The sequence below is a fragment of the Ambystoma mexicanum genome, chromosome 4q, assembly GCF_040938575.1.
Source record: "Ambystoma mexicanum isolate Mex_15411 chromosome 4q, UKY_AmexF1_1, whole genome shotgun sequence".
Taxonomy (NCBI): Eukaryota; Metazoa; Chordata; class Amphibia; order Caudata; family Ambystomatidae; genus Ambystoma; species Ambystoma mexicanum.
In genome coordinates this window covers 535,664,084-535,679,788 of record NC_090928.1, presented here as the reverse complement: position 1 = coordinate 535,679,788, position 15,705 = coordinate 535,664,084, and the positions used below count along the sequence as shown (strand labels likewise).

General features: G+C 46.7%; 1 protein-coding gene across 9 annotated transcripts in view; it reads left to right on the top strand.

Moving 5' to 3' along the window:
* Window positions 1–3,492, top strand: part of NHSL1 (NHS like 1) — an 844,536-nt gene extending 841,044 nt beyond the window's left edge. For all 9 annotated transcript variants that reach the window (XM_069608088.1, XM_069608085.1, XM_069608084.1 and 6 more), the window contains one exon: window positions 1,266–3,492. In XM_069608088.1, coding sequence (XP_069464189.1) covers window positions 1,266–1,983 — 718 coding nt within the window. In that variant the 3' untranslated portion in view covers window positions 1,984–3,492. The remainder of the gene's footprint in view (window positions 1–1,265) is intronic.
* The last annotated feature ends 12,213 nt before the right edge of the window (window positions 3,493–15,705 follow it).

The following is a 15,705-nucleotide window of genomic DNA, read 5'->3' as shown; positions in this document are numbered from 1 at the left end:
CCCATCTTTAAAATGACCAGTTGCGTGTCCAAATGGGTGTGTGGTTTCCCCAAAAGAGCTGTCGTCTGTAGACGTTACAGGTTTCCTTTTTGCTTCTGCCATGCCCGCTTGTGGGCCCCTGCATTTCGGTTTCCAGAGTGCACTGGCTACGTGAAATAGTCTCACCCTGGGTAAGAAATAAGGGGATACTTGGTATTGATGTGGTTTCCCTTGTCCATACCAGAGGAAACTTTATTTGATGCAAGTGACACGTCATTATTCAAAATGCTTTTTTCCCTATTTTTCCAAACCAGCACGGTTTGTTGAGTCATATGTAGCAGATTACAGAAGCCAGGGTGTGATGGTGCAGGGCCGTGAGGACGCGCAGCTGGGAGAAGGCTAGATAGTGCACTTTATAATTGGCCTCTACATCCTTTTATGATTTTAGGTCAAGTGCAGAATCCAGGGTTAGAACCCTGGTCTCCTGGTTCCAAGGTCAGTTTCTTAGCTGCTACATCACATGTTCTAGTAGCCTGCCTAGAGACAATCAGTGGTGTTGCAGGACACGGGACATGGATCCTACGGTCCTTAAATGCATTTCAACCCACTTCCTGCCCCTCCCTGCCCAAAACACATCCTCCTGGGATCTCTTTGAGCTCGTTTTATCAAGCTTTATTATCAAGCACTGTGCTTGAAGTGCCTACCAGTGTTTTTTCAAAGTTGTCTTCGAGTTAATGACTTAATTGGAGCTATAATTAATACTGTACTGCTGTAATGAAAAGTGTCTTACACGGTCTGCCTCCAGCCAGACGATTTATAAGCACTATACATGTTCTTCACTTCCTGTTAAAACGGGCATTGGCAAAGGTAACCGTTTTGGTTTATGTACAATTATTAGGAATTTGCCAGGCACTGCTATTATATGTCCAGTCACTCCTACCATTTTGCAGCTTCTACTACGAATAGTTGGTTAATACCATCATGTCAGTGCCTGACAAATGCTTTTCCTATGCCTACACAAAAGCAAACACTGTTGGAATTGCCAATGCGTGTTTTCAATATATTGGTGATAAGGTGGTTGCCTTTCGCAAAGTGCAAGGAAACAGGAGTCGCACAGGAATAATGTTTTGCCAGAAAAATAACTTTCTGGTGCACATAACTGCTTTAACTCGTTGCAGGATGCTTTTCTTGCCCATCGTTATTGTTTTCTGCTAACTCCTTTATTGTACCAAAATGAGTCAACCAAACTGATGTTTTTTTTCATTGTCTTCTCACTTGTGCCACAGATCCAAAAGGAAGGTTCTCGGACGCAAGGATTCTGACGATGAACTCTCCAGAAACCATTCTCCATCTCCTCCGGTCACACCTACGGGCGCTGGGCCAAGTCTGACCTTCAAGCAGACTGGATCCATCCAAAGAAGTCTCCGGAAGACCGCCACCAGCAGCGACAACTTCAAAGCGTTGCTCTTGAAAAAAGGGAGCAGGACAGAGTACAGCTCGCGCATGTCTGCTGCCGAAATGCTGAAGAACACCGACCCAAGGTTTCAACGGTCCCGGTCGGAAAGCTCGCCAGAGCTCTTCGAAAGCCCCATGTTGGGCTCCTCAGGCAACAACAAGAGGGCTCAGGAGGAATGGGCCAAAAGTGAGGGCCTAATGCCAAGGAGCATGTCCCTTTCCTGCACCCGGTACAGCCGATCCCGCACGCCACCATCCGCTGCAAGCAGCAAGTATAACGCACGCAACCGTATCCAGAGCAGCCCCATGACTGTAATTTGCGAGGGGGAGGGAGAGTCCTCTGATGCCGTGGACAGCGGTGCACTACGGAACTTGCAGAACAGAAACCAGTTGCTTTGGGGGTTGCGCCGCACAGACACGGGTAGCAACGAATCTTTTGACGCGGAGGAGGTTGATGTGGTTGCCCCCGTTATCAGAGACCTCATGCCAGCAATAATGAGCGGGAACGCTGCAGAGACATGTTCTAGCCCTTCAGCAGAAGACAGTTAAAAAGGCAACTGGTGTGTTTTTTGGTTTTGCTTACTGGTGGGGGCATAGGAGTGCAGAATAGGCTAAAGGAACGCATAGGTAATGTCCAGACTGCACGGTTCACGGCACTTCGCAGTTCCAGTGATTTTAGCTGCGCGAGTTGCATGCAGAGGCATTGCTAGCGCTGCCCCGACGAGTTAGGCAGGAGACATGCTTTAAATGGTGTGTGAAACTTAACAAATGCTACTAAAGCTGGCAGGACAGCTTTCTTGCAGGTACTGGGAGGTCTGGTTGTGGACTTCTGAGCATGCAGAAGAACTGGAAAGCTGAAAATTGAGTAAGAATCCACCCGGAAGCTGTAGCTAAAGCTTTGACGGTGCAGAGGGTGGTTGGTCTGTGGGTACATCTATGAAGCTTCGAGAGATCTTCTAACACAGCTTGCTGAAGCTAGCAGTGGGGTGTAAAGATCTAGGGCTGCAAGCTTGCGCGAGTTGCGGCTTCGTGATCTTGCTTTTGGCAGAAGGAACGCAACATTGGCACATGGTCTGTTCTGGTACTATTTGTAAGGCGTTTGTATGGATTTCTAAGGTCAGGGCAAGAATGAGGGAGGGGTAACCCTATGGCACTTTTTGCGGCTGCCGTGCAGCACAACACAACACAGCGCTTGAGCCTGTGTCTGAAGAAGGCTTGGGCTTAAGAGCTTATGCTTCTCCAAATGAATTGGCCTTCCCCAGACGAATTCCAATAATGTACTGCAAATCTGTAAGTGGAATGCAGCGGACACTTGTAACGGGGCGAGGGTGGGAAGGAAGGAGCACTACGCTGCCTGAGGTTTTAATTTCTATTTTCTAAAGTTTTTATGAACGTTTTAAAATCCAAGATCTTGCACTACAGAGCTAATTGCACAGACTTGTGCTCCCAGAGAGGTAATTTGGCCAGAGGTTTGTTTCTGATGAGCAACGGAAATAGGGATGGCAATGCTTTCTTACTTGAAATGTCAGTAGCTGCAAACGTTTGGTTACCAAAGATGAATGCTTGGTTATTTCCTTTCAATTTGCCTGTGGCATTTCCTTAAAAGAACTTAACATGGCTATCAGGAGGTTGCTTTGCTTTTGTATATTTTTTACACTCATTGAATACAAGTGTTTAAAGAATTTTCAGCTAATGCAAAGTCACCTGTGCACTTTGGATGAGATCTGTTTGCGCTTGGGCGATCTGAACTTCTTTTTACAGAAACTTGTTTAATTCAATGGTTTGTGCATTTTTATACTGTTTGTAAATAATTGGACCCCACAATTTCCATTTTTGACCCCCTTTTTTAGAATTTGTGAAAAAAGGTTTCGACCACTTTGGTAAAGAACTTTGTAGATTATTTATTTTAGTGAAAGATGCTTGCGTCTGGCACTCCCCAATCCCTTCCTTGATAGTACTGTACACATTCAGGGGCCTTCACTGAACCCCTTCTCCTACGGAAGGGGTGTTTACAATGCTGTGACTGGGTGCTTTAATTAAAGCAAGGCTGCCATTTGCCATGTGGTCTCTCGTTTCTGTTGTATTATAGCACACGTGTTTGTACCACGTTCATGCCACCAGCAGTAAGTATCTGTGTTTCAGACATATGGACACTGCGACCATCATCCATGAGTTTCGATTTTGGCTTTCACTACAAGGTAGTGTATTTTTGATTGACCTTCTTACCAAAGCAACTTTTTAAGATACAGCGCTGGATCACAGAGCGTGGCGTTACCTTGGAAATCCACCAAAGAGAACAGGTAGATGTAATGGTGAAAGATGAGGAATTACTATGGGCCTAATGTCTTACGCTATATCCGTGTGGGATGTTTCATCCTTACAAATTACACATCGAAAAAAAGCAGGACCTTGATGGCAGCACCTGTTCCTCACTGCACCAATGCAGTGCAGACTTGCCCAACACACTGTGAGGATGCACTGGTGGGCACTGCATCAACAAATGACATGTGATGCAACATTGGGCCATCACGGCTGTCTTGCCGAGAAATGGTCCTTACACTTAGGCCAGTTCGAGGTGTACAAGAAGTAGTAGTGGAACTAGGTTCCCTGCTGGCCCGCCCCTGCTTCCCACAAACCCAATCACTGCGCCCCCTTGCATGCACAATACAACCCCCCAAACAAATGCGCCTGCTGTTTAAGGGAATGTTCAGTGCAGTGCACTTCTTCCAACACTTTTATTTTAAAACAAAGCCATTCTGGAACAGTTTCTTTCTAAAATCAAAGTATAGAAACAGTAAAACATAATTTTAAAAAGTAGAGGAGCACCGCTCCTGCCCACTTCGAGCACTGACTTAGGCACTATCATATCAGAACACTTGCTGGTGAGAGGAAAGCATTTTCTTCCTGGAAGAGATGTATTTGGAGAAGGCTCTGATGTGAACGTTGATTTTCTGCTCAATTGGGAGAGGTAATTGTTTTCCACAGCCATAAACACAAGAAATGTGCAGTAGTTGGATTGCTTCATAATGTTATTAATTTGAAATCTTCTGTTTATTCACACATTATCTGCGGAGCTCTCCAGTCCCCCAGTTCATGTGTGAGAAAGCGATCAGTTCAATATTTCCTTGGAATTCTGAAACTTGTAGTTTTGCCTTTCCAGTTTAAAATTTAGAGCTACAAATCTCAGAATTCCAAGGGAAATTGGACCGGATGGCTTTGTTGTGCATGGAACTGGGAAACTTGACAGCACTCTACTGACATGTCTTTATTTCTGTGCTTGAACATCCGTATGCATTTGGATCTACTGCATTACATCAGATCTGCTCATTTACCAGTAGCAACCAGAACAGAGGTAAACAAACAAACAAAAACGATACAAAGAGTTGCAGATAAAATTCAAAAGGAAATGGGAACGGGGCCTTGCTCTCCATTTAATGTCAATGCAGTAGACACCAATGCATACATATGTTAGTGCACAGATGTAAATACATAGGGCCCACAAAGTTATTTGTCTCAATCAAACTGGGTTACCCAATTAAGTATGTTGGCACAAGTCCTCCATGTATTTATATATGTGTATCCATTCTTAAATGTTTTATGTGCTTCCTGTTGGAGTTAATCAAGATTGATTCACTTTAAGGTCAGAGTTTCGAAAAAAAGCCTTCATTCATACTTAAATCAAATGATGTAAACAACTTGTTAGATCCCCCAACCCAAACAGAAAAAATATTTTTTCTGGGGCCCACTCGCAAGCTATCAATCCTTATACATTCTATTTACTCCTACTTCCCTTCCCCTTTCTGCCATGTCCTTTGGGACATTCCGTCCTACGAGACGGGACCAGAACACTTTTTGAAGCATCCAAAAATATTTTGTGTTCTTCTTCATTTTTACATGGGACCACCGCAAGTGGCTGTAGCCCTGCCTTCCTGAGCCCCATCCAGCGCATCAGCCTTCAGTCCTTTTCTCCGCATGGTTGGGGTCCGACGCACTTGCATTGTAGGGATTTTTGTTTCTCGCATCTTGTCCTTCACACTTCCTGCTCCGGTTCCGCGGACATTCATCTCATTCTATGCCCGAGCATCAGGGTTTCGTGTCCTGTTCTTCTTGCGAGCGTCGCTTCCCGAGGCCGATCCTCATTCCTTTCGTCTGGAGTATTTAGGGCCGGAACATCAGTGGGATTCATGTCTCTACTGCGACTCACTATCCATTCGGGCACTTCAGTGCAGGCTCCTCAGGTGGGAGGACGTGTTCCAGCAGTTACCTACGGCTCACCTGGAGCAGTTCGACAAGAGGAATTGTCTAGTAAGTTCCTTACTGTTTAGGGCACCCCGGCCGGGTGGGTTATAGGTCAAATGTTCTAAAACAAAAGGCTTGAATGCCTTGTTTTCGACAATAAAAGGACCGAAAAAAAGTATCACATTTATTTTTTATGGGGGTTTTCCCCCCGATCCCCCTGTTTTCCATTTATAAAACAGTTTTTTTATACATGCTAAACAAAAAAAAAAGATATAAATAAATGTTAAAAAAATGTGATCCTTTTTTTCGGTCCTTTTACTGTCGATCAAAAGGTCATTCGATCCTTTTTGATTCGAACATTTGACCGGACACCGGCTGGGTGACTCCTTCCTGGGGTCGTCCGTTGCCAGGAGGGGCCTTAACAGCTCTAGGCTTACCAGGGCTCGCCCTGAGGTATCCCGAAAGGGATCTCACATGGAAACCAGAGTAGCCTCCGAGGTTCCCCTTCAAGGGGCTAAAGGTACCGGGGTCACCCCTTAGGTTCCCCATTCCAGAGCAATTTCTACTGGGGTAACTCCTGACGCTGCACAGTTAGGTGCTAAACGTACCAAGATTCTTCTAGATGTTCCCTGTAAAGGGGCTAAAAGTACTGGGCTCGCTCCTGTGGATCCCCAAACAGGGGCTAAAAAGAAAACCAGCAAAACTGAGGGCCCCTCTACTGGGGGTCTTGGCACTGGGCGTCAGCTCAGGGGGCAAAAAGGCAGGCAAAAGTCCTAAGTCTTCCAGTACCTGCTCTGCTGAGGTTCCCTGACAAAGGGCTGAAATTGACTCCAAAGCTCCTATAATTCCTGTGGTGACAATGGCCTCACATAGGCCTGTGACACAGATCTCCACAAGGAGTAACAAAATGGCGACCCAACCTATGTGGTCGGACAGGGCCATTTTGTTAGGTCCCTCCAAATCAATGACTGTCGGGGGGACCTGGGATGGGGCTGAGCTGCCCTTTTCATTGCCCAGCATGGATAGCAGAAATCCTTTTAGGCCAGCAATGGACTAGCACTCGAGATTTCCTCTGCCACAAACAGTTGCGCTTCCCCAAACGTCCGCTTCTCTGCATTATGTCGATCCAGCCAGGGGCAGACCATCATGGCAGGCTACCTCAATGGAGTCGTGGGGATACGGTCCGTTGGATTGCCCATTACCCACTCCTCAGCTTAGGCCTTCCCCACAGGATGCGTTCTTTGTCAAATTCCAGGCCAGCATGCACTCAGACCCGATAAAGGTGCATTAGAGGGATCTCTTCAAGGATATGTGCCCTAAGCCTCTCGAGCCTCAGTCCACTCCTCCACTGCCACAGCAGACATCGGAATTGCCTCCTCCACTTGCAGCAGGGCTTCCTCTCCAGTGCCTCCATTGCCTCCACTTTCTCTGGTGCTGCCAACTTCTTTTGTGCAGCCACCTGAGCTAAAGGGGCCTGATACACTGCGTCATTCGGAACAGCCTTCAGTTTCCCCAAAATGGACGAGGGGCAGATGGACAAAGATAATGAGGGCCCACCTCATTCTATCAGAGAGTTTCATGACAGTATGTTGTATTTGATGGCGTTGCTTGAAATTCCAACTCCGGATCCCGCAGCCCTGCATGATGGAGCTCTCTCGGGGGCCTTGACCTTAAAGTCACAAGAGCGCTTAAGTCTGTTTCCTCAATAAGACGTGCTTGCAGAAGCCTGCAAAAGTTGGGAGCAACCCTATACAAGACGTCACACTAAAGAAAATTGACTCTCGTTATTCGGTCCAGTCATCAGAAGACATTGCTCTAGCTTCCTGCCCTCTTCCTTCCTCTACGGTAGTGATGGCAGCTACGCTTCAATCTAAGCCTTCTTCCTCCTCCTCACAGGTATTGTCTAAAGAAAACAAGATCCTCACTGGTATCGGGTGAAAATGTGTTTGCCAATGCAGAGCTTCATCTGCATCAGGCAAACAGAGGTCATACTTGCGGCAGCCAACCTCAAGTTATGGTAGGAACTGTTGGAATTCCAAGACTGTAGTCCTCAAGACAAGCTGGAGGACTTTGAGGAAGGATCTGCTCAAGGCTGCATCCCATCATGTGGACACTTCAGCCCGGGCCTTATGATCGGGGTTGATGTTTCTCGCGAAGCGTGGCTCCACACTACCAAGTTTTCAAGAGAGGTTCAAGAAAAGGTGCTTGACCTTCCCTTGGAGGGAAAAGAGCTTTTCCATTCCTCCACTGACCAGGAATTGAACAAATCACAAGCGAGTACAGTGACAGCCAAGTCTTTGTCTGTTTCAAAAAAACCTGCTCCGTCTATAATGTCCTATACTCAGAAATCAGACTCCCAACGAAGATCCATTTCGGGTTTCATAGGGTTTCCGGACCGAAAAGTGTGCCAGGCAGATCGTTCCTTCAGTGGGCCTCGGCGCAAACAGAGACAAGGCGGTCAGTTGTTCTCCCGGTCTTCAGCCTCCTCTTCGGCTGCAGGTGCCCCTGCCTCCAATAAACCTACAAAATTGTTTTTCATCAGCCCCACAAGTTTCCAGTGGGAGGAAGAATTTCGTCTCAACTGGAGGTGTGGAGAGACCATAACAGACAACCAGTGGGTTTTGTCCAACGCCTGGGCGGGCTTTCAGCTACCCCTTCCAGATACCCCACCTTCTCACCCCCCTTTACATCAGACAGGGTCTCCTTTCAGGGCTGAGGTGTAGAAGCTCTTGGACCTCAAGGCATTGAAGCGTGTCCTCCTCGGAACAAGGGGAGGGAGTTTATTCCTGTCTATTCATATGCCCAAACCCAACCAGGCTGGCCTGCGCACAATCCCAGACCGCTCCAACTTGAACATTTCTCTTCCCCAAGAGAAATTCAAGATGATCGCCCTATCAGATAAGGTCTGCTCTTTCGAAGGGCTATTGGCTCAGAGTGTTGGATCTCCCGGATGCTTACATGCATATCCTGATATACACTCAACACTGCAAATTCCTTTGCTTCTCGGTAGGGATGGAACATTTCCAATATTGAGTCCTCCCCTTTGGTCTCCATTCAGCACCACAAGTCTTTACGAAAATGATGGTGGTCATTGCAGCGTTCCTCAGGCTCAAGCGAATCTGCATCTATCTATATTTGGACTGCTGCTTCAGAGTCACTGTCTGCAGACTGCAGCAAGCAATCTTCAGTCCCTTCTCCATTTTCTCAGGACCCGATTGTCTTAGGCTTTCGCTGGGATACCATCAAAGCCAAGATCTTTCTAACATAGGACCGGATTGCAGACTTGTCAGTCACTTGCCGACTGTTTCTCAGCTCATCCCACAGGTCAGCCTGGTGGTTTCAATGACTTCTGGGCCTCATAGCCTCATGTGTTCTGGCTCTTCCTTTGGCAAGGCTAAAGATGAGGCGCACACAGCTAGCACTACGGAGCAATTGGTCTCAAGCTTCAGACCCAGACTCCCAAATGATAGCAATCCCATCATTTATGCTGGCAGATCTCAATGGTATTCACCTCTTGTCAACCTCTCAGTTGGAGCCTCCTTGCAGGTGCATTCACCGCAAGGCACAATAACGACAGACTCCTCCCATCTGGGTTTGGGGGGGCTACGTTAAATCATCTGGAGGTTTTCGACCTATGGATACCTCAGGACAGGATGTCTCGTATCAATTACCTTGAGCTCTTGGGAGTGTTTCTGGCGTTAAAAGCTTTTCGGCCTTCCATTGACAGCAAGGTAGTGAGAATACACACATACAATTTGGTGGCTATGTCCTATGTGAACAAACGGAAGCACCAGAGCTCCTGCACTTGCGCACTTGTGAATCAACCCATACAGATTTGGGAATGGGCAGTGCAGAACAATATCTGGCTACGCTAGTGCACATTGCAGGGTTGAACAATATTGCAGCGGATTCCCTCAACTGTCAGTCTATAGCAAACCACGAGTGGGAGATCAACGGGAATGTTCTTATCCATCTTTTCTCTCAATGGGGCACTCAGACAGTGGACCTATTTGTGACGTCGGCCAACAAAAAACCTCTGTGCTACACCTCCAGGGATGGACTTGGTGCATCTTCCTTGGGGGATGCACTCGAGATTCCGTGGGACAACATGCTAGCATATGCCTTCCCTCCTCTACCATTGATTCATCGATCTCTCTGGAAACTCTGAAGTGCCAACAATTACACTCTACTACTCATAGCTCCTTGGTGGCCAGCCAGGTTCCGGTTCTCGGAACTTCAGCACCTGTTGAAACGCTACTCGATCAGGTTGCCGCATATCCCGATCTTCTGCACCAGAGCAATCAACAAGTGTGGCATCCCTCCCCACAATCCTTCAGCTTAGCATCATGGTTCCTGAGTTCAAATCATTAGCGTTGTTTAGTCTCTCAGTAGCAGATATGTGTATAATTCAGGAAGCATGCAAACCTTCAACAAGAGCCCAGTACAATAGCAAATGGCTTTGATTCTGTCACTGGTGCCTTTCCAAACAGCTTGACCCTCGTCAGGCTTCTGTTGACTGTGTCCTGTCGTTTATTTCATATATAGAGACCACAGGCATCCACATGTTGTCATGCAGAACCTATTCATCTGTCAGTGGGGCCTACCTTAGCACACATAATTGCTCTTTCACTCTGACAAATCTGGTCATAAAGAGACATTTCACTGGGCTTCTTCATTGATTTCCCTCTGGTCAAGCCTCCTCATCCTAAATGGGATCTCATCTCAATCTGGTCCTCATCGCTCTCTGTCACAAACCCTTTGAGCGATTAGCCACTGTAGAACTCAAGTTCTTCACCTGGAAAGTGGCCTTCTTGATGGCGGTTACATCGGCCAGAAGAATAAGTGAGCTGCAAGCCATCTCTACTAACCATCCTTTCTTGGTTTTTCATAATGACAAGGTTATGCTCCACACCCTTCCTTGGATTGTTTGAGTTCCATATCAACCAATCCTTTTCCTTACCGGTCTTCGTTCCAAACCCGATTCAGATGCAGAAAGAGTCCTCCATAACTTGGACATTAGGAGGCCACTGAAGTTTTACCTACAAAGAACAAGCGACTTCAGTGGATCTTAACTTTTTGTTACCTTTTGGAATCCGAAAGGAACCCCTGCCTCCAAGGCTTCCATCTTGCATTGGGTTGCTTTGTGTATCTCGGAAGCTTATACAGTACAAGGCCTGCAAGCTCCAAAAGGCATCCACACACAGCTAGTGCGAGGGAAAGCAGCGGCTGTCGCTTTTCAAAAATATGTGCCATGGGAGACTATTGCCAAAGCAGCTACATGGTCCTCACCTTCGGCTTTCTGTAAGCACTATTGCCTTGATCTCAGTTCCCGGGCTGATGCCCAGTTTTGTCAGGCAATACACAAAAACCCTTTTCTGTAATCCACCCGTTTCATGGTCAATGCTTGGGAATCCCCCAAAAGTATGGAGGAAAGGGAGGGAACGGGACGTAGGGCGCTGCACTGGGTACGGCTCAGGAAGGCGGGGCTACAGCCACGTGCGGTGGCCCCATGTAAAATTAAAAGAAGTAAAACACATTTTTTGATGCTACAAAAAGTGCTCCGGTCCTATCCCGTAGGACCGAATGTCCCAAAAGTATGGAGGAAAGGCCTCTATGGGTTTAGGAGTAAGATAGTCACTACGGTGAGTAACGTTGTTCAAACCAGTCACTATAATCCCTTTTTAAAGAGTGTCATGCCCTGCCCCTTAACATCCTTTGGGTCCCCCTAGCGGTGGGGTGGGGTTTTTGGTGGGCACAGTTTGAAGACCACTTAGCTTAAAGTGAAGTTGGCAAGGTTTTGGTTCCCATCAGTCAATCTGGTTATCTGTGTTGTCTTAAGTGTTATGTTGGCTAGTTACATGTCTCTCTTACACAAGAATTAATTTATGCAAAGGTGGTTTCATAGGTCTCCAGATTGTAGTATTGTCTTGTTGATCTTCCCATTTTCCCAGTAACATTAATGCTATATATGTGATGTTTCAGGGGGATAGCCAGATAATTTTTGAGATGCTGGGATAGCTTTGACACATGTTTAGCTCCTGTGGAGCTTGCTCAAGATCTCCTCGTTGGTGTTCTGAGAAACCAAAGGGTGTTTCGCTGACCAAGCCCTTGGGATCTGTCATCCAGGTGGCCGGGGCACGGCCATCGCTATCTGATCTAGACGCCGGGAGTGTACGAGTGCGGGAGGATCACCTGGATGAGGGGTCCCTGAGAAGTGGGGCACCCAGAGGAGAGATGCGGAATCCCCATTTCCATTTCCCTGTCGACCCTCTGGGTTGCATGTATTACCTAGGAACTCTATCCCCCTGATCCCTCTTTCCTATATACACATACACTGCCTGTACGGACAAAGTACTTGGAAAGAAGACAGACTCACACACCCAGTCCATTTGACATGTCCCAATGTTAGGGTCAGGCAATTAATCCCGATGACCCACACCTGAATCATATTACCTTTCCCCACTGGGATAAAAGGCAGAGCAAGAGAGCTAACTTGGAGCAAGGCGAGAAGGGCAAGGAAGCGAGCAAGACCAGCAGAACGGAAGGGCAGGAAATCCCAGGAATGCGACATGACCGTGGAAGCAGAGAAGACGAGACCAGGAGGTGAATGAAAGGCTGTGGCCCTGCCAGTTGCGGGGTGAAGGTTGCTACAGAATCCCAAAGGGGCAACTTCCTGCTACTGCAGAATGTCACAGCGGCACCTCCATCATGTGCGGTGCGAGGACTTGAAAGGAGGAGAGCCGTGCTGGGTCAAAGGCCTGGACTAGATGAAAAAGCTTCATAAACTGTATCAGCTGCTGCGTGAAATAGGAGACCGGCTTGTGTTGATAAATGAAAAGGACATTAACATTTGAAGTGCTTGTTGGGTTGTCGAGACACCGCAAGCGAAAGCACATTGTAGCAAGAATGAAGAATGCCGAGATTGTGCGTTTGAGAGAAGCCGCAAAAGAAATCTGAAGCACTAGAGAGTGTAACAGAGAGAGGAGGCGAATAGTCAAAGTGGTCATACGAGGGTAAAGTCAAGGGTACAAGCCCCCATCATACAGTCAAAAGTCTTTGACAAAAGGTGAAACGCAGTATAAACCTAATCAAAGGAATTATTAGCCCTTTGATGCTAAGAACTGCAGATAACAAAAGGCCTCGGGAGAGCAGGCCGGTATAAACCTTTGAACTGTATCCAGTATTGTGGGTTGTGCGTAGGACGGCAGCCGCGAGAAAGAGAAGCCTGATCGTTGAAAGTAAACGCACTTGCTACAATTTAACAAAGTGACCCGGCGAGACGAGATCACCTATCAAAAGTCTCAGTATTGAACTGACAAGTACTTTGAAGTGAAAGTGTGAAATATTGCAAAGTAACAAGTGTGATGCTAGTGGTTTGAAGGCTAGCGCCCGATCGAGGGAAGCAGGAACTGCCTAAAGAAGAATGTCTGAGCCCAGAAGAGGGGGACCTGAGTGAATCAGTGAAAGTAAACCAACTATTTGTTTAAAAAGACATCAAGAGATCCTGATTGTTATAAGCTAGTTGAACTGGTAAAGTTAACTGAACTGGGATTTGAAGGCTACATTGAACCCGAACGATGGATGCCAAGTAAAAGACATTGGTTCAAGGGATGTTGCCTTTTCTGAAGAAACTGCTTTGTGATGCCTGTAGACTCAAGGGGTGCTCACAGTCATGCCACTTTTTCCCGTGATGTAACGTGGGTAAGGCAGTGCACTAGTTCAGCAGTACTGAACTACCGAAACTCTTTTGGACATTTCAGTTTGCACTATTCTCTTTTGTTATAAATTTCATTGCCCCACACCCTTTTGTTTTATAGAGTAAGGATTTGGCAATAGCTTTATTAGTATAGGCCATTTTGTTTTGAGACGACACCACTAGGACAATGTTTTCTTTACTTTGTCGTAGCTTGCTCCCATCTTAGATTTAGGTTGAGATCAGGTGTTTTTCTCACCCATATGCTGTTCAATAAACACCCTTGGGTTGTACTCCTTGTGTCTGTCATACTTCTGATAACCATGCCTTCCTTACAGTGCGTATTGTATTATATCTGTTTATTCCTCTGTGTAAAGATCGAGACCACCTCTGTGCGGTATTGAATTTATCTTGGGTATATTATTCCTCTATGGGTTGCCTGGTCCCTTGGTGTCTCCCTGGCGGATTCTTTGATCTGCATGCCAGGGTTCCATTGTCCTGGTAAGCAGAGGTGACTCAAGTGCACCCTCAGAGATGATCATTTTTGGCTGTGGGATGTGAGAAGGGAGTCCAGCTGCATGCATATTACAGTTTCTCCCACTTATCGGGGGCAAGAGAGGTGGATATCTTGCTGCATAAGATTGTTTTAAGCCTTGCGCACATAATATAGACGTGGAATGAAGACCTGTGTTGTCATGAAGGTTGATGAGGAAGCACATCATTCTTGGGCGTTTGGCTCTGCTCTCCTAGACGGTTTTCCAGTTAATGACCATTCATGATCACCTTGTTCTGTGAGCAGCCATTGCAGTCTGCTGGGCATGAGAGAGATGGGCGTTTATGTATGCTTGTGGGTTAAGTTAAAGGATTTGTCTTCAGTCATGGTTCTGCTATATAGAGTAAAAGGGCAATTTCGTTGGCATTACATGACCTGTAACTGCCATATCTTTCAGGGGTGTCAGATATAGAGTGAGCATTCCTGTGGCCAAGCTGCATCTGCTAGCCATGGAGTAGATGCATCTTTTAGACAAAAGCCTGGAAAGGTGTGGCTCCTCTGGTTAAATGTTTTGTTCTGCAATGCTACATGGGTTTTGCATAGCGTCTCATGATACAATAGGCAGCTTCAGGGCACTTTGAAATAGTGAACAAGAAGATTGGACCGCTGACAAAAATAATGAGAAGAAATATGAAGACTCCCTCTCAAGATAACATTTTATTCATTCACTTTCTGAAGGTTTTGCTTATCTAGTGAACACCAGCTTATTTCTATCTCTGGTTTCATTGGATATTGGAGTTAGTCCAATCAAGTGATGGTAGTCTTTTGACATAGTTTGCAGTTTGGATACTGAAAATAAAATAAAAATTCTGCCTCAAGGGTCATGCAATGAAGTCTTTGCATGGTTGGCTGAAGCAGACTATGGGCAGTCTATAGTGAGCATGTGGCTATTTTTATCACCTTTTAGATGCTAAATTACATGTGCCATCCAAGGTTCACTGTTTTGATTTTAAAAAAAAATGACCACTAAATAATTGACCTTGTGTATAGGTCTTGTGAAGCCTACGAAAGCCTATGTCCATCACCTTAGTTTGAGCCCATTTACGGGATAGACCAAGTGTCATCCATTTGTGGACACGTATGTCAATGGTAAGGGTGTTCTGTATAGCTATGCAATACAGAAGTGTAAAGTGTATCATACTTACTCTTACGTCCCGTCCCCTTTCCTCTATACTGCATGGGCGTCCCTTCCAAGGGTCAGGAGACGGAACCTTTTTCACCAGAAAAAACCTTCCCCTTTAAATTTAGAGGCGCACAGGGGTGTGGCCCTAGGAGCATGCGCTGCCCTGACCCCACCCTCCGGTGCCACACCTAGTTCCTGTTTCCGCATTGACAGGAACTGGCCGAATTCAGCAGTGCTCCTGGGTTTGGCTTTGGCCATGTAATTCCACGCACGGATACTTCTTTTCTTCTCTCTTTTTTGTCTTTTTATCATTCAGGTACTCGGTCCTCGGGCATCACACTCCTCCCCGGCGCATGTCGACTTCTACAGGTGTCCATCCTGCGACAGGCTCTTTCTAACTAAAGACCCCCACGCCCTCTGCCTACGTTGCCTTGGCACAGACCACGGCTGGCAAGCTTGTACTGTGTGCAACACGCTCTCCTCGAGGTCTCTGAAGAACAGACTAGGCAGGTGGAGGGAGCACTTCCAGAGATCGCCTCCAAAGGACCTTGTCTTTCATTGATCCAAGGTAGCTCTTTTCCAGCGTACCCTACAAGAGAGACTCCTTCCCAAGGACTCGGCCGCGTGGGAGGGACCGCTCAGGTCCTTATACCGGCACGAGTA